Source organism: Sabethes cyaneus, chromosome 2 (assembly GCF_943734655.1).
Source record: "Sabethes cyaneus chromosome 2, idSabCyanKW18_F2, whole genome shotgun sequence".
In the NCBI taxonomy this organism is placed as follows: Eukaryota; Metazoa; Arthropoda; class Insecta; order Diptera; family Culicidae; genus Sabethes; species Sabethes cyaneus.
This window is the reverse complement of record NC_071354.1, coordinates 55,175,509-55,198,712: the sequence shown is the minus strand read 5'-3', so window position 1 is coordinate 55,198,712 and position 23,204 is coordinate 55,175,509. Positions and strand designations below refer to the sequence as shown.

The following is a 23,204-nucleotide window of genomic DNA, read 5'->3' as shown; positions in this document are numbered from 1 at the left end:
GATTCTAAAAAAACTCGATCGAAAGAAGTCTTCCATTAATTGTCACAGTATTTTGTATCAAGTTCTAAATGAATATCTTCGTATGGTAAAATTTAAATATTTGTCTTTTTATAGTTATCATATTCGAATAGAATTAAGTCGTTGATAATTATTTTTGAAAATTCACATGTAACGAAAACTACAAACATAACAGAGCATAAAAGGAATGATCTAAAGATAATACAGGAACACTATTATAGGAACAAGTAGTTGTCCAGTGTTTCTATAGTGGAGGATGCATTTTCACGATAAATAAACAAAAGTTTGAGAATATCCCTACTAGCACAGTTGTTACAAACTAGTTGTGGTAACCGTTCAATGACTAATTTCAGTCATAAATAGGTTGTAGCAACCAGAAATGACAAAAGTGTGCTACTTGAGATTTTTAATTGATTATGTAAATATTATTCATTAGAATGATCATGGCGCGACATATGCCTCATTAGAAGCCTCGGAGATCGCAGATATCGGCATGAAAACTTTGTAGTTTGTTACGAAATTCTTGAGCAATTGCATCATGTTGGTCTACTCAAAAGGAATTTGTTATTTCTACAAATTCTATAAATTTTATCTGTATACCTTACATGAAACTTTCAATAAATATGTATTAAACGACAATAGGAAATTGTAATCCTTTGGAAATTATTTTAAGTTGTATCAAAATAATGAAGTATCTCGAATTTACATCATTACTGGTACATCCACTATTATGGGCACCTCTACCCTAATTACATTCTGTTTTCCGGCTGTTTGGAGGATTTTACTTAATCGTCGGTTTTTTGCGATAGAAACAACAGGAACAAGAAATGGATTGTCCATCATATAACATAAACATCATAAACAAGCCTATGAAAGTTGGTTCCTAAGCTTTGATTAAGGTTTGGCAGAACAATCTTCAAATTCTGTTAGGGTAGGATTAGGCAAGGTTAGTCAAGAGAGGTTTTCTGATGTTGAAATTTGTTTTTCACCCCCGCTGGGTTACCCTTGACGATCACCGAAATTTTCAAAGCGGAAACTGTTGAATGTATAAACAACGTCGATGGTTGCTAACCAATCGTTCCGCGCACTTCTGTTCTACAAACTGTGAAAACTAGATCACCTATTTTAACTCACCTTGGGATTAGGAATCCTCAGTTTAACATCTGCTGTTATGGCAGGCGACGTCCGGAATTGCAATATTTTTCCATCAGTTTTGATTCCTCATCCGTTTTACTTTTGATACAGCGCACAATAATTTCTCGGGCATGGTCTTGTGTTGTTTGCACGAAACTTTATCTATTATTCGTCTTTTTTACGCTCACTGTCGTGTTTAAAATGCATTGCACGGAATACTTCTCCACGCAGGATAATACGAAGTGGAAAATAGTCAGTAATTCGATGCTTTCACAGTCAATTTCACTTTTGCTTTTTATAATTTAACTTTTCTCTCATTTGCTCAACCAAAATGAACAGTTTTGAACTAATTTTAGCTAATTTTAACCAGTAATATTTAACTATCTTTCAACCTTCAGGCTTTCTAGAATGTTACGCACGTTTGTCTTTTAGAAGAGTAGAAGCTATGATGTTCCATTACGGAACGTTCTCATTTGAATTCATTTGAAGCTGCCCATTTTTTTTAATTAACTGGCGACAAACTATGTAATATTTTTATTGATAGCAACATACTGTTATGTTGTAGTCATATTAAACTTCGAACGTTTCATTTGTGCATACTTCAATACTTTTTTACAAAACTAAATTGACTGATAACAATGAAAACATCAAAATATTTTTTGGGGTTCGTTGTTTCTTTTCTGTCAGAGAAAAAACACCGACATTTTCGTCATAATAACCAGTATAAATGTTTTGATATCTCTTAACACACATGTCGACTGCGATAGCACAGGATAAGCGTCCGTCGACGCACGTTGTTAATTCGTGATCATTAATTGTCTATTATCCTTTCACAGGGAATCCAAAAAGTACCTCTGGCGGGCGGATCGGGTATCGCACTACAAAAATTGCAACGAGATGGACCAATTTCTGCTGCGGGGTCGCAGCCTGCTGGTGGTGGTCGCCTCCGAACCGCAGCCCGAGTTCGAGCAGTTCACCACAAAAGTTCGGTCGTACAACCAGCGGGAGCCGTTTTCCTTCAAAACACCCACACTGTTTTTGCCGTACACGAAGGTAGGTATGTTTGTTTGCCTGCGACTCAAATTTTAATTACAGTTCCATCTTCCATCATCAGCAGCTCCAGAGATTTTAGCTTTGCTATCATTTCATTCTAAATACTGTTTTAAATTCAATGAACAGACAGTGAAACAATGACAGTGAAGAATAACATTTTGAGTGAATAAATTTGATTCCAATTATTGTTCGCATTGTACTTTCGCCTCGTCGGTACTGCTATTAATTAATCTTATTATTCCTTTTCCTCCAATGATTGTCTAGTATGTTTCCATTTATGCTGCCTACCTGTACGACTCGGTGAAACTGTACGCTTGGGCCTTAGACAAACTGCTGAAGGCGGAACAGGCGAACCGTCCGCTAACGAGCGACGTCATACAGGAGGTGGCCAGCAACGGGACTCGGATAATCGAGACCATCATCCAGAACAGAACCTATAGAAGTAAGTAGCCATGATGAGGAACGGGCCGCTTCCTCCTTGGGGGATGGGTTTTGACATCCTAACGACCTAAAGGTGTTCCCCTTCTTACGACCTGTCCCCCGCTGTAGGTATCGCCGGTGCGATGATTAGAATCGATGAGTTCGGTGATTCCGAAGGTAACTTTTCGGTGCTGGCACTGAAGATGGACCCGTATACCGAGGGAAATTTCTCCTGCGACTACCAGATGAAACCGGTGGCACACTTTCAAATGCGCCAGCTACCGCTGAACAATGATTCCAATCAGAAGCGAAACGATGAAATCCCAGTGAGTGAGTCGTCGTTATTTTAATTTATTTTGCTTTAGTTCCGTTTTTCTATTCACACTGTCGTTTTCCGGAAAGCACTGACTAAAACTACACATTAGTGTCTAATTGGATGTCTTCTAACTGTTTCGTTTTTCTCTCATTAATTTATTTTACCATCGATAGGAGTTCAAACTGTCAAAGGCTGGCATCACCATTGATTGGGCAGGTTCGGAGCGACCGATGGATGAACCATCGTGCGGTTTCCTCAATGAGCACTGCATGAAGGACGAATCGCACTTCACCTCTATGGTTATTGCGTGTGTCCTGGCGCTGGTGTTATTTTGTGCAGGCGTTATCACGATGAGCATCTACCGCAAGTGGAAAATAGAATTAGAAATCGAGGGACTGCTGTGGAAAATCGACTCGAGTGAAATTAAGGGTTACTTCAACACGGAAATCGTATCATCACCAAGCAAGGTAACAATGTTATGCATAAACTTGTTCGGTAAATTTTGGGCGCACTATTGGTTTTTAAAAGGACGTACAATGACTGTCATACCATAGATACCATAGATACGCGCGTTTTGCTGTTCGCAATTGGTTTGATGTTATTCGGGAAAGTGTAAAAGCCTACAAATGAAATAGCTATGGCGACAGAAATTTTAATGAACGCGAAACAATCCCTGTTGTGGGTGTATTGATTGAAACTTGTAGAATGTCGAATATCCATTAACCCGATCGGGAATTCAAGATAATAGTTTCAATCCACAAGCGCTGAGCAAGCGATGAATGCCTTTTCATCAATTTCATTTAAATAATCGCTATTATCCTTCGGTTTTGCTTCTCTCTCTCTTTCCCATTACAGCTCAGCCTGGCCAGCGCCCAATCATTCGGGTCTCGCTGCTCCAATCAGGTTTTCACACCGACCGCCCGCTTCCGGGGTGTGGTGGTGCGCATTAAGGAACTGAAGTTTTCCCGCCGCAAAGATATCTCGCGGGAGATTATGAAGGAGATGCGACTGCTGCGGGATCTGCGGCACGACAACATCAACAGCTTCATCGGGGCCTGTGTGGAACCGATGCGGATCTTACTAGTCACTGATTACTGTGCCAAGGGTAGCCTGTATGATATAATCGAAAACGAGGATATCAAACTAGATGATTTATTTATTGCATCGTTGGTGCATGATTTAATTAAGGTAAGCCCCGTGGGAATCACTCGGTCTAGTGTAGGTGCAATTGTTGTTTATTTGTTACTCCATGCGGAGATGATTTCATGATGGGAGGTGCTATCGATGGCAATCGATTCGGGAGGGACGGAACAATCAATTCATTAATTATTAAACTACAACTGCAACCCAACTGCCGCTCTCTATAATATTTTTTTATTCGCAATTTGTTTTTAAAATATCTAAAAAAAACACCAGTTTTAGCAACATAGCATAGGTATGAGAAATTTTGACTCTGGTGTTTGAATGAAGTTAAAGACATGTAAATAAAAAATTAAACTCTTAAAAATTAGGATTTTAATAACCTAAGCAGATGATTGCTACCGTTGGTTGGTAATAGAACTATCTACCGCGTGCAATGCAACCTCAGCGATATCGAACATGAAGTTTGATCGTTCAGGAACGTCGTACATATCACAATTAGTTGCAATCCGGTGCCTTCATCATTTTTATACTGAAATTCTTGAATCGGCTTATCAATTTCAGTAGATTTTAAACGCTCGACTAACATATGAAGAAGGACCAATATTGGTTCTTCTTCATAGGTTGATATCAACCAAGTGTAAACAAACAAAGTAAGAATTAGTTTTCTTTTGCTTGTCCGGAGAAAATAAATCTCACTTGGATTGTTTATGTTTGGCTTATTGGCCCTTCGAGAACGGTTAAGTAGAATTACCGATCCAACTGTGAATCTCTACTATGTGGGCAGAAATATATACTCACGCGGTTCTCCCACGTGCTCCCACGTAAAAACTCCTCAGACAGTAATCTAGTTTACAGTCCTACTAGTTTCAGTTTAGGTCCTAAGTGGGAATTCTGAGGAACACCAGAGGTGATATAAACAGGATCAGTAATTACTTTTTAAAGGCAAATTGAATATGCCGTTTTGGTTCTATTTCAATTTTTTGCCATTTGAAGAGTAATCAAGGTACGAAGATTCCATCGAATGGCTTGCTGTAGAATCCATGTAAATATTTTATGCGTGGCGGTTACAATTGACTGGTCACGTTTATGGTAAATGCTACAATTTCCAATAGATTTGAAGCAGTCGGCGACCTTTAACTTTTAATTGTAATACTTTATTTTAGTTGCTTTTTACGTTTTACCGTAGGGTATCATTTCATAGTTTAGATTCTTGTGACCGTCACGAAAATATGAAAGATTACCTCATACCAATACCTCATCGATTCATAACAGATGTAGCAATAATGTTATTTCTATTATAACTCTTACTAACTTATACAGAATTTCTGCTTTCGGAATCCCGAGGATTTCTACTTTATAGTGAAGGGGATTTCTTTACCGAGCTATAGCAATCCTTGGTATTCGCCTGTTGGATTCTCATACTTATTTCCTGGTTCAATAAGCAAGGCATTCTGTAAGAATCTTATGCAGAATTTCACTGCTCGGAAGGAATCCAAGAATCTTTTTGGTTCGTTCGGGTAGTCAGTGTTGCGAAACCGCTTCGTTTTCTTCCGGTTTTTACGGGTTTCAACGGATCCCATTTCGATAAATCTTTTTACTGTATAGTATGCAAATTCTCTTTTTATGCCGAAATGTTTGAGGTCATGAAAAATAGTGCCGCATGTAACACCATTTCGGAGTTTATTTATCATCAACGACCGTAACTCAAACATGATGCGTGCACACCGAACGAGCCACAAAAACGAAAATGAAACTACGTCAAGTAAGACTTAACCCATTATAACCCGGATATACCTAAATTTGGAATCTGTAATCTGTAATCTATTATATTATGGCTCGAATATGTCGGGAAACGCAAAATCGTCATTTGGAATGCTTTCAAGGCCAAAATATCGCATAAATATTTTATAGGCTCAGTTTGAAACAAACAAATTACAAAGTTTTTTACAGATTTCTTATCGAATTTTGTGATAGACTTTACATAAAAATACTAATTTACATGTCAGGTAATGTTTCGTCACTAAATGTAGACTTTTTCATGCGTTTTGGAGACAAAAATTTTTTCGCCATTTTTTCAACTTTTTTTCCGCCATTTGTCACAACTTTGCACTGTTGAGAATACAGATGAAATGACAAAAACTGACAAATTATATCACACACACATCAGATTGATGTCTTATCTCTCTTGTAGTGATATATTAACAATGCTAACTATTGAAATTCAGCAGTAAACAGGTTTTGAAGACGAGGTATGATATATCATACGCTGGGTCATAATGGGTTAAGTCATGATGACAGTGCATTCATATAGAAAATTAGCAATTGAATGGTGATACTGAAACACCTTTATTTTTGGTTGGACAAACGTAGGAACCGACAGATTTATTTTTGCAAGACTAGCCAAATCGTTCTTAGTACGAAAGCAACCTTTTTACTGACCGCATTTGCCCATCAGCAGGGAGATTTGTAACTCAACGCATTGGACATCGTCCTATTGATGGGTAATATAAAACCGGGTCGAAAACTGTGGATAAAATGAAGAGGAAGTCAAATTCCCTTTATGGAAACAATTGAAATCAGTTCCAAATCAGCAGTTACCTTCTCCTAGGAGTATTTCTAGTTGTGTCTCAAACATCCCATACAGAAATTTGAATTTTATTACTGCCCTATAGTAGTTTTTATGACCAATATTGCTAATAAAACTGTGAGCTCCACCAGAACTTTCTGATAACCGCTATAAATCTGCCTTCCGACCAAGTAGCCCATTCTTCAAAAGGTTTTTATAACCTCTTTAAGAATCTGGTTATAAGCTCAAGTAGCCTTATCAAGCTCCGCTGAAAGCAGTAATAAAACCGATTTACTTTTCGCTGCTTGACAGTTGTTACCATAATTTCATGCAGCTTTTCGTGTTGTTCTACAAAGCTATAAATCATCAATCTTGTTCTGATAAAAAGCTAAATCAGTCAACCAGCTTTGCTAACTCGGAAATATATATCCGTGAGCAGAAAAGTCAAAGTTTTACTGTGAAATAATCCTAATCGAGTTGGTTTATAGCGAGCATAATAAAATATCCGGTAGAATAAAAAATAAATTTTCAGCAGTTGCCGCAGCATATGCGCATTAAATTTAATCGTCCATGTAGGTATAAAATAAACACGCCATCGTAAGTTTGCCATATTTGAAAACTAGTTTGAACAAAATAAACATATTTTATTAGTCAATCTCAATATTTAGCAAAATCAATTCAAGTGCTTCCTGTGACATGAAGACCGACTGATAATTCTCTCTTTCTGCTAGTCACATTTTACTTTGATGAATTTTTGTTTGCGGGACAAAAAAATAATAGAATAGAATATGGCAATATGGCCCCACATAAAAAATGTGGTATTGAACTCCAGTCGTATTCAATTTCATCCATTTTAACCATTTTTCAGCAGCTAATTTTGCAAATTTAAAGCATTTTTGAAGTCAATTTTGAGACTTTCGTCTGTAAAATTTATTCGTTTTGATGTTACCATTGCTGTTTTTTAGTTATTAAATTAAATTCAACTTTTACGTTTCTCTGCAAAACTGTCGTCGGCGAACAAAACGACAAGGACACCATGCAAAACCGTTGTTTTAGCCGGGTAGAGAATTTAATTAAAAAAGTATGGACCATGTTTTTTTTATTTACTAAAAACAATGGCTTTACTTTAAACATAGCTGTGCCAACTGGTATCGGATATAAAACTATTTCTACATTCTACAAATCTATATTACATTCTACATTCTACATTCTACATTCATAAAGAAACTTGTAATCGCTGTTAATAGGTATGTATCTTTTCCCTTCAGGATTCGATGCAGATCCGGTGGGATCCTTCTTTCCATTAACGCTCGCCAAATATTTTCCCTCTGGGTTTCATATTTTGAACACGTAAATAACAGGTGGTCGGGATCAGCTGGGCCTCTTCCACATTCGCATAGATCATCCTCTATTATTCGATTTCGTCTCAGGTGCGTTGGAAGTCGAGAGTGATTACTTATAAGTTTGGACAAAATAACAATCTGTCTTCTGTTCAGTACCATTCCTGCGAACCAAGGCTCAGTAGAGACCGAAGGTTGAAGGCTATGGCAAAATCTCCCCGTGATGCCGTTGTTCCAATCTTGTTGCCATTTTTGTGTAACAGAAATCTTGGTTGGAAAAACAATATCGAGATAACAAAGGTTGTATTCCTCACATGTTCCTTCTGTGCACGCCAATTTGGCTTCTCTATCAGCCCACTGATTGAGATACCTTTGTGAGCAGGAACCCACATTAGTGTCGCATCTAGCCCTCTAGATTCAATTTCTTTGATTTTACCTTTAATTTCGTACCACGCAATAGGATTAGATGGATTAATTTTGAACGACTGTAGACTTTTAAGGCAACTGAGACTATCCGACATAACGAGAAATTTTCCTGAAGGAAGTTGAGAAATGATGTAAACCGCTTTGCGAATTGCCAAAAGCCCCGCTAGGTATATAGATGGCGTTGTACCCAATTTAGTTTTTTCTATCTCAGCTCCGAAATCGTTGACTACTGCATATCCTGTACCAGAAGAATCTTTGGAACCGTCCGTTGCCAAAACCATCCTATCGCTGTACTTTTTCCGAATGGTTTCTTCCACTGAATCAACCGCTGATAACCCATCAGGTCGTTGTTGCAGATTATAGCCGGAGAGATCGATGGAAATTGATTTCCTTCGAACCTCTGGTGTGAACATGAAGCAAGGTAAACTAGGCACTTTGTACTGCAGGGGTTGAAAATGGTGTAGCTTCGATATAGTATTTTGCATGGCTGAGAATTTATGGCCTCTGAGAAACACTGGAGAAGCTATCCGGTTATACCACTCTTCACGGGACAGCCTTTTGTTCACGAACTTCGTGATAGCAGACTCGCGCCGAAGGCCAAGAGGCATCAGTCCAGTCAATTTCCGGTGAGCTGCAGTTGGAGCAATTAGTGGTCCCCATCAATGGACCATGTTTTTGAATTATTACGGTGATCATATATCCACCTGTTAAGGTGATAAAAATTACAAAAAAACAGCGGGTGTACGGTTTGACTGAAACAGAGAAGCTTGCAAGAGACGAAAGATTGCACATCTTTCTGATACTCTTCGGGACAAACTGGCTGTTGAAGTGTGTAAGTGATGGTATGAGGATGTTTCTCCACAAATTGGAAGCTTCCGTTGCTATTCGTTGAACCTGGTATTAAAATCTTCGCTAAATATTACATCGATAATCTTTTGAAGAACTATTTGCTTTCCATCGTCAAAAATATCTACAAGAATGCACCACACTGCTTCCAGCAAGATTGTGCACCGTCTCACTAGGCGAAAGCTATAACAGGCTTGGTGTGGAGACAATTTTCCGGATTTTATTTCTTCGCCTGATTTCATTCCTCTTGGCTTCTATGCATGGGGTTACATGCTAGGCAAACTAGGGAGCACCAAAGTATTGACTGTGGATACTTTCAAGCAACGTTTCGAGATGATTTGGATAAAATGCCTCAGGATATCGTGCGTGCCAACTATAGCGCTGTTCAACAACACTGTTTGAACAAGCCTTGATGCATAAAAAATTCGACCTAATTTTTTCTGGTGTACTTCACTAACACAGACATCGAATTGATTTAGGTTTAATCGCGATCGAAATAAATCCTTTTGGGACGAAGGCACTTTGTTACTTTTTCTAGCGTTTTGAGAAGTACACACAGTACACACAATTTGAAGCACATTGATGTCTGTCTAAAAAGAAAGTAATTGAAATCAGAGTAAACAGACGGTGTATTTAACTGTTGTACCTGCCTGTGAAACCAGGTGATCACGAAGAAAATGTATGGGAATGTTTGACTTTGAAACTTTTCGTTTATTTTCACTAATTAGTGACAATATTGCATATCGAGTGAGAAGCAAACGATGCCTACTCTCACGTGAGCGAACATGAGAAGCTTAACATTCAACGCTTACGCTACTGACGCAAGTGTACAACAAACATTCGCTGTTGCTGTGTACAGACATTATGCTACCTACACACTCTCGAACGCACAGCCTCGTAGTGTCTTTCTGCATAGCCTCCTCACGAGGCAAACAACTCGTGAGTAGCCAGCTAGCGTGATGCTAGCGGCACACTGGAATGTAGATTTTGCATTATTTGTTCATTTTTACTTCGTCTTACATGCGAGTGCGATGACCTTGGCTGTTAGCTAAATACACATTCGCAAAAACTCGTCGCAGCTCATGGCACATGAATAAATAAGAGCGAGAATCCGAAAGGCATCCCGGAAAAGAATCAATAAATGCAATCAAACTAAGACCATTTGTTTGTGTCATCATGTCTTAAGTCATACTTGACGTTGTTTCATTTTTGTATCGATTCATTAATTGCCCGTAAACGGCCATAGTTAGGGTTTATTTCTAATTCCCGTCGTAGTAAGTAAGGCCACTCTGATTGTCATCATTTCTTGGATGAATTTAATGAATACACCAAAAGTTCTTGTGCTGATTTGACTCAAAGACGTGCACTTTGAATTCACTAAAAAGCGATTATTAAAGCATTTTATTGAAATTACGCAACTGACTTTATTTCTTAAATTCGTCGTACCGTTTTAAAATACGTCCATCAAAATTTTTCATCGTCTGAACTAAGAATTGAAACATCGTTGTTTACGAAATTAGCGTGCATGTATTTGTGTAGGATGGCATGACAAATGTTATTCTGCAAAAATTTCTGCTGGTCATGCAAGTTTTCCCGGCTGCAGAATATCGACAATGCGTTGCGTGAGTTATTTTCATTTTATGAATGACGACATTTTCTTCTTCATCGCACGAAAAAACGTAGGAAATTTGGCTGCTAAAAATTCTTTAACGAAAAAAGGCATTTAAATAGATCTCAGCTCACTTTGATTGACCGCGTATGATAGTCGACAAACTGAAATATTAGAAAATAACTAATTTTGCATTGTGTGTCATAATAAACGCTGATATTGTTAATAATTTGTGTTGGATAGGACGGGAATAGGCAATTACGACGAAACAGCAACATACCATACTAATATTTACGTTACAAATTTTTTCAGTAACTTTGAGTTTTCTGCAAGATTTTCTTGAGCAGTTTTTCGATCAAATCAGCCAAAAAATTAGTGTAATTAGAATTGGCAAAATGAGTTATAAATGTTTGAAACAAAACTTTTCAAAAAATTAAAATTAAATATCTAGGCATATTTTCGTCTCCTAATTTATCACCGGCACTGTCGCCGAAGAGTAATCGAACATATGAAATAGTCCATTATGCATTACTGAATCCTTATCGCTAAGGCACGAATTAAATCAACGACTTTCTCCCATCCGCAGGCAATGATATACATACATAGTTCAGCTTTAAACTATCACGGCAATCTAAAGTCGTCCAACTGTGTTGTCACATCCCGCTGGATGCTGCAAGTCACCGACTTCGGTTTGCACGATTTGCGGCACTGTGCCGAGAACGAGTCAATAGGAGAGCACCAGCACTATAGAAGTAATTATTCCGATCGATTTTTTTCTCGCATAGGCAAAGGTTTTAATTACGTTGCTTCCCCTATTATCCCGATGTAGATTTATTCTGGAAATCGCCGGAACTGCTGCGACAGCCTCACATTTATGGCAGCCAGAAGGGGGACGTGTATGCGTTCGCTATCGTTCTGTTCGAGATTATCGGACGGCATGGCCCTTTCGGCTACAGCGACCTGGAGCCCATCCGGATCGTGGAGTTAGTCAAATCGTGCCCGGAGCCGGGACAGGAGCCATTTCGGCCGGACATCGAGAGCGTCATCGAGAACGAAACCGTGCCGGACTATGTGATCAATTGCGTTAGGGACTGCTGGGACGAGAATCCGGAGCTGAGACCGGATTTCCCAACCATTAGGTATGATGTGATAAAGTATCAAGTGAGAATAGCTAATTTTAACTGTTGTTTTTTATGATTACACAGAAATAGATTGAAACGTATGCGAGGAGGCAAATCCAAAAACATCATGGATCAGATGATGGAGATGATGGAAAAGTACGCCAACAATCTCGAGGAAATCGTGCAGGACCGCACGCGGCTTTTGTGTGAGGAAAAGCGCAAAACCGAGGATCTTCTGCATCGAATGTTGCCTCAGCCGGTGGCGGAAAAGCTGACAATGGGTTTGGGTGTTGAGCCGGTGTCGTACGATTCGGTGACTATTTATTTTAGCGACATCGTTGGTTTTACAGCGATGTCCGCTGAAAGCACTCCGCTGCAGGTGGTTAATTTCCTCAACGACTTGTACACGGTGTTCGATCGAATAATTAAAGGGTACGATGTGTACAAAGTTGAGACGATTGGGGATGCGTACATGGTGGTATGTAGCTTTCAATTTATATTTTGTTATTTGTTTTAAGGAATCATTTGGTTTTGTTCGTCAGGTATCCGGCCTACCCATTCCCAACGATAATCGACACGTTGGAGAAATAGCTTCGATGGCCCTGGAATTGCTGCAGGCCGTCAGAACTCATCGAATCTCGCATCGGCCAAACGAAACGCTTAAGCTACGAATCGGCATTCACACGGGGCCAGTGGTAGCCGGTGTGGTGGGACTTACTATGCCTCGGTACTGTCTATTCGGTGATACGGTGAATACGGCCTCTCGGATGGAATCCAACGGCGAAGCACTGAAGATACATATCTCGCCACAGTGCAAGGAGGCACTGGATCGTCTCGGGGGTTACGTAACGGTCGAGCGGGGAATGATCTCAATGAAAGGGAAGGGTGAGGTGATGACCTACTGGTTAGAGGCGGCCACCGACAGCGCTATCCAGAAGAAACCGGTCGATGTGCGGGATCTTCCGCCGCCGCTGTTTTGCAGGCCAAGACGGTCGCCCAAGCTAACGTACGATTCTCGGCAGCCCAGCATTACCGGGTTTGCTAACTTCATCGTTGGCAGCCGGCGTCAGTCCAGTGCACACAAAGATCTCGAAAGCAATTACAGCCTGCAGGGTTCGATGTTCGGACCTTCAATGCGGGACTCACCTCGTATCACTCAACGGAAGGTAGAGCAAATTGCTCGGTACATCAATGACGACTCCCAAAGTACTTTAGAACAGCGAAATGCAATAGATAAAACCGAATCTAGTGATAGTCTAGTAAAAAAAGTCATCTTTAACAGTAGCAGTAAGAAGATTAGAAATAAGTTCCGTTCGATTACATCAACGGACGATTACGGTAAGATCTGCAGTACTGGTGGTTCGTTCCTGCGGGAGAGCCGCTCGCTGGATCCGTTCCCGAGTGACGTGCGCAAGCGGTTGGAAAGTATTAAATTGGATAAGAAGCCTCGCATGGTGCCGAAGAGTTCACATTCACTGGAAGCCGGTGTGTCGACCATCAGCAGCGAAGATATATACGGTGACCAAGCGGGAAAATTGATCATTTCGACGGTGCCCGAAGACAGTGGTCCGGTAGATGTGTACAAGTATCTGAACAACAACTGCAACGGGTCGATCGGCAATAACGAAGAATCGCACTGCCCGTTGCTGATGCGCCAAACCTCGCTGGTCACTCCCGGCCAGGAGGACAGTCTGAGCACGCACAAGCGCTGGTACTCGCTGGAGAACGTCGGCGCACCGGACGACGACAACTGCAGCAAGAAGTCGTTGACGCGAAGCTCGATCAAATCCTGGCTGGTCGGTATCATCCACGGGAACGGATTCAAGGCGAGTGACTCCAGTTTGCGCAAGGTGGGCGTGCTGCCGGTCGGTGTGGCCGGTGTTACGGGTTTCGGGGAGCTACAGTCAACACCGGAAAAGGAGAGTATGGTTTGATGCGGAGCTCGGGTGACTGGTTAGATGTAGATAGCTGAGATGTGTGAGATGTGTGGTGCGGTACTGTGGTTCGAGCGGCACGGTCTCCATGTTAGTTAGGAGGTTTTCTGTGCCTTTAGTATGTGTGTATGTCTATAAGTGTTGTATCATAGTGACGCGGTTTTAAATAGTGTATACTTGACGAGCGGGCGCTGATCGCTGGTAGTACAGTGGGTTATATTCGTTTCGTTTCTAGCAGCATTGCAGTTTTTACCTGACTGACGAATCATTCAGATTCATAAACATTTTCAATAAGATATATTTTTTCAAAGGTTTTTAAAGTACCGGGAAATAGTGTGCTCGGCATAATAGATTGTTGATCGCAGTGGTGTCACTGACACTGACAAAATTGTAGTTTGACTGTCATTGTTTTGTATACAATCTAGAATCCTCAAGGGATAGTCGCCAACAATCTTCATATTACTACATGTAAAGTAAGCAACTAAGTTCGGTCTCTAAGTTCTTAATACGTTTCTTATGAAAATGCAACTTTGTTGAGAAAAAATGTATGAATGGCAGGTGGAATGGGGGCAAATCCCATTTGGGTGTCTTCAAGTGAGTTTTTACGCGTTTTGAACGTGTGGTGGAGCGTTGTCATGATGTAGAATTACTTTTTCTGCTTTTGCTCGTATTGTGACCATTTTTCGTACTATGCTTGGCTCAACCGGATCATTTCGATTCTGATGGTGTTGGTGGTGTTCGGTTTCAATAACTCATAACAAATAACATCGACCTGTTCCCACCAAATACACAGAATAATCTTTGCAACGTGAATTGAGACGAACGTTGGTTAAGACGAGGATATGATTGGGCTGTTCCTATGACTTTTTTTTCGTTGAATTGTTCTGATGATTCCACTTTTCACAGAAAAAAGAAACGCTCTACCAGAGATACTAGATTTTCCAAATCTTTTAGATCTATGAAAATTCCGTTGTAATTTGAAAAAAATCGAGGAATTTCGTAGAGTTTGTACTTTGTGTATTTTATCTACGGATTCGTATTTTCGTAAAAACAGTAGACCTCCAGAGATTTCCATAGATCTGACATTTCTGTGCTCTCGTCACTTGGCTACAAGTCATAAGGAATCCAAGTTTCTTGTTTTTGGTACATTCCCAACGCGAATAATCGCTTGACAATAGTTTGGTAAATTCAATTCAGCGTCCTCGAAGGTTTTTGTACCTTACTTTAAGTGGACGGTCGTCCACATCTCGGAAATCGCGGTCTTTGATGCGACCTAATGTCATTTAATGCGGCATCACCATTAATTTTTGGAGCTCTTGATGCGCTTCAGCTGCCGTTAGCTTCGAATGATAGAAGAAAATCAACTCAATCACAACCAAAAGTGTGTGGCTCCAAAACAAAATCATTAATTAGGAGATTTTTAAACTGTAATCCGTGATAACAATAGATTGAGGAATTGGCCGTTCAGTCTTTAAATAAAGTAGACGATTTGCTTTTTTTTATGCTAACGTTTTTGTCTAAGCTCTGGAGAAGACTCCGCCAAAAATCCACAAGATATTGGCATTTCTAATTGGTGCAGCCAGATTGCTCTGGTTCAACTCTTGGATAGTCCTCGCGTTGTTGAGATCCGAAACCCAGAGTCGCCATTATTTTGTTGTCAAGGAAACTGTAGCCATTTTGAAGTAGGACTACTTCTTTGATTTCTATATTGGGGTGCACTTTAGAAAAACGAAAAGGGAACATGTAACGAAAAGTGGTTATGGTTTGCACGCTTATAACTCAGTCATCCGTCAACAGATTCTAGAGATATTGGCATCAATCGATTGGAAATTTTTCAAAAAATCCATTACAACACAGTAGATTACATGTTAAACAGACGTTTAATAATTGAGAAAATATGAGTCGAATATTTAATATTTCATTATTTGCATTTTTTTGCCTTCCCGCGTCAGTGCTTCCCTAGCACGGATGACAGAAATATATACGAGATGAGCTATGGGTTAAACTTCCTTTCCTTACCTTCTTCGGTCACCGGCTTTCGTCGGCGAAACATCTGCCAGCAGCAGCTAGCTTGCGACGCACCGGACAGCAAGTTTTCGAGACACATCGGTGGCAAATTGGAAATTTTAAAGGTTGTATTTCCACCATTTGTCTGTGGATCAACCTTACTGAAAACAGTAATTTTATTTATTGCTAGATTCCCGAGATATACCGAGATAAAGTTAACGGTTCACAGGTGTTGTACAAAATACAACAGCACAAGTAAACCTTCCGTTACTGCGCAACTAGGGAGTCTATTATATGAAATTCGTACAAAAATCACCGGATTTGGCATTGGGAGACGAATTGCTCTACATTCGTAGTCCTACTTCAAGCCTAGGCCCGTGCCACTAGGCATGGACCCTTATACTTTTTAAGAAAGGTTGAAAATGGAGGTTGAACTTCTTCTACCAGCCGAGAGCCGGTGTGTCGGTGTGTGTGTACCGTATGAAGAATTCCTCTTCACTGTACTCGGTCCTGGGCTACTCGTCGCCATTTCGTTGCTCCTCTCGACACACACACAAATCAGTTTCAACCTGGTCGAGCCATTTAGCACGTTGAGCCCTACTATTCCTGATGCCGGCGGGGTTCTTGAATAGAACGGATTTCACTGCACAGTCGTCCGGCACCTTTGCGATGTGGCCGGCCCACCGTAGTCTCCCAACTTTCGCCAGGTGTACGATGGGAATCTCTATAAGTAGTGTCTGCAACTTGTGGTTCACACGTCTACACCACTCTCCACTATCCGTTTGTACTCCACCAGAAATAGTCCGCGACACCCTTCGTTCAAATACGGCAAGTGCACGTGTGTCTTTCGCAAGCAAAGTCAAGTCCGTGGAGGACTACCGGTCTGATTAGCGTTTTGTCTTTTGTGTATCGTTAACTTTGTGCGGCAGTGTATGCTCCTTGATCGTAACGTCTTGTGGAGGGAAAAGTTGGCTCGACTTCCAGCTTGAATGCGTCGTTGAATCTTCTTACTCGTATTATTGTCGACGGTAACCAGAGATTCCAAATATGCGAACTCAGCAACCACTGCCTGCCACTGCACTGCCTTCATCGCCATCAATAGACACTGTCCGTGGGAGGCAAACGTTGCTTTCTCTGGAGCCTCTTCCTACCATATATTTGGTTTGTTACCCAATCCGCCTAGCCTCCGTTTTAAGTCTAGCGTAGATTACCTCCGCTATCCCAAGTATTCTAGTTATGATGTCGAGGTCGTCTGCGAAGGCTACGGGGTGGTTACTCTTGCTAATGATCGTTCCTCTCATTTTGATGCCCGCTTGCCGGATCACATCTTTAATAGCTTTAAAATTGAATAACATTTAGAAGCAGTCCATCTTCTTGCCGCAACCCTTTGCGCGACTCAGAAGGGCTCGAGAGTGTCTCGTTGCACATCACTCGCTCTAAGTAGCTTTGATCAGCCGCATTAGTTTGTTGGGAAACCCATATTTGCTCATCATGTGCCATAGCTGTTTGCACGCAAATAGCACGGAAATATGATGCCCCCATAAACCCCGCCTGATACTACCCTACGAAATCTCTTGCTATTGGGAATAGACGACGCTACAAAATCTGGGAGAGCAGCTTGTAGGCGGCGTTGACCAGCATAATGCCGCGGTAATTACAGCACTCTAGTCGATCATCCCCTTTTTGTAGTTGGGACCATACCTTTCTCCGGTAGTTTCTCCTCCTAAATCCTTGAAATTATCTAGTGAAGGGCTGTTGCTAGCGATTCTTGGCGATTTTTATAGAGTTCTGCCGGGAGTCGGTCCTTTCCGGCGGATCTGCTTTTGTTGCAATCGCTGGCGATTTTAAAGTTTCAAAACATTTTTTCAAAAGAACAGCAGGAATGCCATCGGGCTCGGAACGTCGGGACTGTTTTAAATCTACTGAAAACTCTTGAAGACTCTTTTGTCCAAAATTGAGAGGACTTCTGTAGTGCACATGTTGCTAGGATAAAATTGCAGTCGGTGTACGCTTCACTATGCCCTAGGTATATGCTAGACGGAAGTCCGTCCTCTTTACGATTCGAGTATACAAATCTCTCAAAGCTTTTCGGCTTTAATCTGAGGTTGCTCTCAGTTTTGCCTACCATAGTCTCTATAAATCATGGAGTCATGCAACAGCCATGCGCAACAGTCATGCGTGGACAAAAGTAGAAAGATTCTCCAGATGATTGAGACCTCACTGAGCTAATACGTGATTATGTAGATTTTGATCCCACCGCTGTCACCACAAAGACATTTCTTTCAACCAAAAAGGAATTGGTTGTTTGACAGTTTTAAAACTAATAATTTTATTTACATGCATTCGCCAAATCCTGAGGCCCTACGGTTTGCAACCTTGCATAGAACGCATGTGATGGTTTGTTATCGTAAACAAAATCTTTTAGTGTCGCTCTTTACTGGAGGCGACCATGAACGTTCTGCTGACTTGAAACAGAAATGTAAAACTCTGTCAGTTCTAATGCACGGACCGCGAATGAAAGAATCTGGAAACGGAACCGAAGCAGTTTGATCAAATCCATCAAATCAAATGAGGAAGTTCTTAGGATGAATACTCGTATAATTGCAGCACCCGTGCTGAACATATGTGACGGTATCCAGTTTTTCGGGAAAAGCATTCTTGGGTGTCATTGGGGCCTGCTTCCTACATGTAAATCTGAGACTATTGTGAATGAAATGCATCCAAATTGCAAAAGGTTTCATTGTTGGATACTGCGTATACTCACAGGCAGTGCCAGGTTTGTTGAATTTGAAAAGGATAGTCGTAGACACTAGGCCCCAGAGACCAGAGATACAACTAAGTGGATTGGACTAGTTTTCGAGAAGTAGTCCAGTGAAGCTATGAATCACACTGTTCATATGCCTGACTGTAAGGGAACACCTTATCAACTCAGTCGTGTAGGATGCGCTTAAAAATATTAGAGGCTCGTAGAGGTTCACCAGCGTCGTTCTGCACCGACAAGGGAGTCAACTTTATTGGAGTAAAGAACTTGCTACTTCACGGGATGTCTGGAAGGTAATTCAAAACCAGGTTGACAAATTCTGGAAACGCTAGATCCGTGAATATATGTTGAAGCTGACACGACGTACCAAATGATCGCCGTGCCGTGGTCGTCGTCAGCACAGAGCCTTGCTCGTGCGGTTTCAAACAGTCGTCTCCATTCAACTCGATCTTGGGCCACTCGTCGCCAATTTTTCAAACGTCTGAAAAGTCGCAAGTCGCGGTCGATCTGGTCACGTCATTTCGCACATTGGACTTCTCTGCTCCTGATGCCAATGGAGTTGTTCAGGAGAACCGTTTTTGTGCTTTCAGTCTAATGAGGGTTTTGTACATTGTCACCTTCGTTTGGCGGTCTATGCTTCTTGATCGTAGCGTTTTGCGAAGGCCATAGAAAGTCCGATTTCCAATAGCCATAGCTTATCTCGATCGACTGTATCGTATGCTGCTCTTCAGTTAATAAAGATATGATGCATCGGCACGTTGAATCCCGACATTTCTGCAAGATCTGTCGGATGATGAAAATTTAGTCCGTGGTGGCGTGAGCTCCCATAATCTCGCCTGATAATTCTCTACGCAACCTTTCGTTATCGGAATCAACCATCTTTTTAGTATGCTATATATGGTAATAAAAATAAACTGCAGTGGATGCATGAAACTAATCGTATTTAACCCCTGTCCCAGGTAAGACATCGCCGTCTCGTCAGTATACCACAAGCTATGGTGTTATCGTTTAGAGGTATTTTGGCATCATAAATATTGGTTAGAAAAAAAAAGCTTAACATAGCAGCAGCTCCATCAAAACAAAAAAAATTCACTGCTGATACAGCAGCTGCTTTCGAACAAATAGCTTCCTCGTGTCTTCAAACCGTATTCTCCTTTGTGTGGCACACTTTGAAGCAAATCGCCAAAGGCGACACGATAACTGTTCTATTATTATGCATAGCTCTAAAATTCACAACAAAATCTGTATGTAAGATCGCTTAGAAAACAAGTGCCATCTTAAAACCATAAACTGCAAAACAGCAATCAAACAAAGAATCTACACACACAACGCACTGATAGGAAAAGGATAGCAAAACCGATACTTCTGCTTACAGACAGTCTACAAAAACGATTGATTTCACGATGATTTCTATTTGTTGTAGGTTGAATTTTGTTTTATCAATGTGGAAAACACTACACAACAAAAATATAAACTGTTATCAGGATATGCTATTCGTTCACAACAAGTTTTAAGTAGTTTTTAATGAATTATAGGCTGTGAAATAGGATATATACATATAATTCTAATAATGGTAGGTTTTGTGACATCACGTCCCAGCGTGGTTTGACAAGGTCAATAACGGGTTTTCGGAGCGAATATTTTTTCGATTTTACTAAAAGCGAAACGTTTCTTCTCGAATCACTCGCGAGTGGGCCGTGGTAGCATGAAAAAACTTACAAAATAAAAATAAAAAAAAAACAAGTTTTAAATAGTGGACTCTAAGTCACCAGGTTATGCAATTCTACGAGATTCAAATCAAAAAAACAGTCATGAAACTCTTGGAATGAGGATTGGTTTAATTTTGAAGAAGTGAATGATTTCTACATTCAACACGTTTTATGCGACGAACCAAATGGGTTTGATATAAATAGGTATTTGGAAGAAACAAAATAATTAAATAATCCCTCTGTGTACGTTTCTAGAAGATCCAAATCGATCGGTGAAAGATTGGCCATCAAAAAATGAGTATTGTTTTATCATGCGAAGAGACACTGTGATTGTAATTCAAATCGTTAGGTAAGAAAAATGCTTACTGGAGGAGAAGCTCGAAAAATAGGTTTGCAACCACTGTTTATAGTTACCAACGTTGGTTAGAGAAGCACGACTCGAGATAAGCTGTTTACAAGTTGCCCGCATCTGACAGGCTTAATTCAGTTCGAAGAGGGAACTCAGCAGGCTACAAAACGGTCGCTCCGGAAGTGGCAAATTTATTACAAACATTGAAACGATGCGCATATCAATCCTGGGTAAATCAGTCTATATTTGATGGTCAAAAATTAGAAATAAAAAAAAAAACAAACAAAAAAAAAAAAGAATTGATAAATCTCCACTTATTTGCATAAACTTTTGGAAACTTGTATTAGAATTCAGAATTATGTGCAAACAAAACAAATGGTTTGAAAGAAGCTGGTTTTTCAAATATGTACATTGAATTAAGTAGCAAAAGCGTTGTAAAGAATGTATATTTATTACCTGAAGCAGAATAAAGAAATAAAGAAATAAGATAAATGACCAAACTCTATTTTATTATTTATCTATTTAAGTAGTTGAATTATTTTTTAATCTCAAATATATGAGAAAAGAATCTTTTCCCATCTTAATCTTACTTCTAATCACACACAACATAATGTCAAGTAGTCGATTATTAGCAGTCGAATTACATACGGAAATGTCATCTAAATTTTATACGTTGTTCTGGAAAGCAGCTTTAGTCTACTTTCCCTTCAATTTCGACAACCTTTTCAACCAGCATCGAAGCGCATACGTTCCATGTCAATCGGAGGTGCGGATTAATATGGCTTCGATTGCTTTGTTTACTGAATTAATTAGTTTCATTAATCAATTGTAATATAGTAGCCGTACTGCCTCCTGTCTGTTCATGGCAAGCACTATTTCATTAGCTTTGCTCAACAATTTTGCTTGGGGGTAATGACCCGTTAATCATGCTAGAAACGAGCCCAACGTGCTATAATTATGTATCTATTTTAATCACGAGACTCAATCAACGAAATCAGCCTATCCATACCCATAGTTTACTAATTAGCATGCGGATGCAGTGAGTAAAATAAATGAGCCTCCCTTCTCCCTTTTTGCTTTCTTACTATGGTTAGGGTATTCTCGTTAATCCACTTCCGGTAACGGATGGCAGTATGCACTTTAATTTTGTGGGAATTGTCATCTCACTTAGATTCGCATATTCGAGGAGGAATTGATTTTTACAAAGTTAAAAAATTGAAAATTTGATCATTTTCAAAGAAAAGCGGAAGAGTACTGGATATGCTCTCCAAAGTAGAAAAAAATCCTTGATTTTCCTACCTGTTTTGAATACAGCAGTCCCCCGAATAACGCGGTTTCGAATAAGAACGTTTCCAATAAGGACGGTCTCGAGTGATTCCATTAACGCGGTCGAACGTCCTTATTGGAGTCTACGTAGCATATGGCAATTTAATTAATTAGTTGCAACATGAAATAACTCGTGATCTTGACCCTATGGAAGGTTGATGTCTTCTACAAAGTTGTTCAGTATATCAACGGGTTTTAATTGGATTATAGTATTGCGGATTGTCTCACTACGTGGCGCTAGCGTATATGTAACACTCTTCTACAGGCTATATCTTGCGCTGCTGATTACCTAGAAAGTCTCAGTTTTCGGGAAGGTTGCACAAATGACTGCCACCTTCAAGATGGCATAAAACTACAAGCTATACAACCCTAAGGGTTGTACGAAAGGGTGACGTAGGACTATATCAGATCATCAGATCAAAGACTAATGTAAATTGCATTTCTGGCATATGTATGTTTATAAGAATCTGTGAGTGCCATTGCTTAAGTGAATGTTTAAAGAGAAGAGCGAAATATGCAATGCAATAGTGGCTTTGAAAATACGTGGACGGGGGTACATAAGTACAACGCCTGCAACATGTGAGACGTAGAAATTTCTTTTAAAAATCACTTGTGTGCATCATAAAGGTTGAAATGGTAATGAATGACCAATTTCTGTTTTATTTGTATGAGACTCCTTATCCTCCTACCACAGGGGCAAGGGGTCTCAAACCATCATAAAATAAATAAATTCATGCCTCCAAAAACCCCCACGCCAAATTTGGTTCCATTTACTTGATTAGTTCTCGAGTTATGAGGAAATTTGTATATTATTTGTATGGGAGCCCTCCTCCTAAAGAGGAGAGGGGTCTCAATTTACCATAGAAAAAATTCTTGCCTTCTGAAACCCTTACATTCCAATTTTGGTTCTATTTGTTTGATTAGTTCTAGAGTTTCGAGGAAATTTGTATTTCATTTGTACGGGAGCCCCCCCCCTCTTAGAAGGAGAAGAGGTCTCAGTACACCGTAGAAAAAAAATCCTCCCTTCTGAAACCCACACATGCCAAATTTGGACCCATTTGCTTGATTAGTTGTCGAGTTTTGAGGAAATTTGTGTTTCATTTGTATAGGAGCCCCCCTCTTACGC

At 40.2% G+C, this 23,204-nt stretch overlaps 1 protein-coding gene across 4 annotated transcripts in view; it reads left to right on the top strand.

Annotated features, from left to right (window-relative positions):
• The window catches only part of LOC128738277 (receptor-type guanylate cyclase Gyc76C-like), a 161,506-nt gene extending 140,280 nt beyond the window's left edge, over positions 1 to 21,226 (top strand). For all 4 annotated transcript variants that reach the window (XM_053833287.1, XM_053833285.1, XM_053833288.1 and 1 more), the window contains exons 7-15: positions 1,989 to 2,205; positions 2,470 to 2,647; positions 2,755 to 2,951; positions 3,115 to 3,408; positions 3,797 to 4,129; positions 11,458 to 11,623; positions 11,701 to 12,010; positions 12,077 to 12,470; positions 12,535 to 21,226. In XM_053833287.1, the coding sequence (XP_053689262.1) occupies positions 1,989 to 2,205; positions 2,470 to 2,647; positions 2,755 to 2,951; positions 3,115 to 3,408; positions 3,797 to 4,129; positions 11,458 to 11,623; positions 11,701 to 12,010; positions 12,077 to 12,470; positions 12,535 to 13,926 (3,481 nt within the window). In that variant the 3' untranslated portion in view covers positions 13,927 to 21,226. The remainder of the gene's footprint in view (positions 1 to 1,988; positions 2,206 to 2,469; positions 2,648 to 2,754; positions 2,952 to 3,114; positions 3,409 to 3,796; positions 4,130 to 11,457; positions 11,624 to 11,700; positions 12,011 to 12,076; positions 12,471 to 12,534) is intronic.
• The last annotated feature ends 1,978 nt before the right edge of the window (positions 21,227 to 23,204 follow it).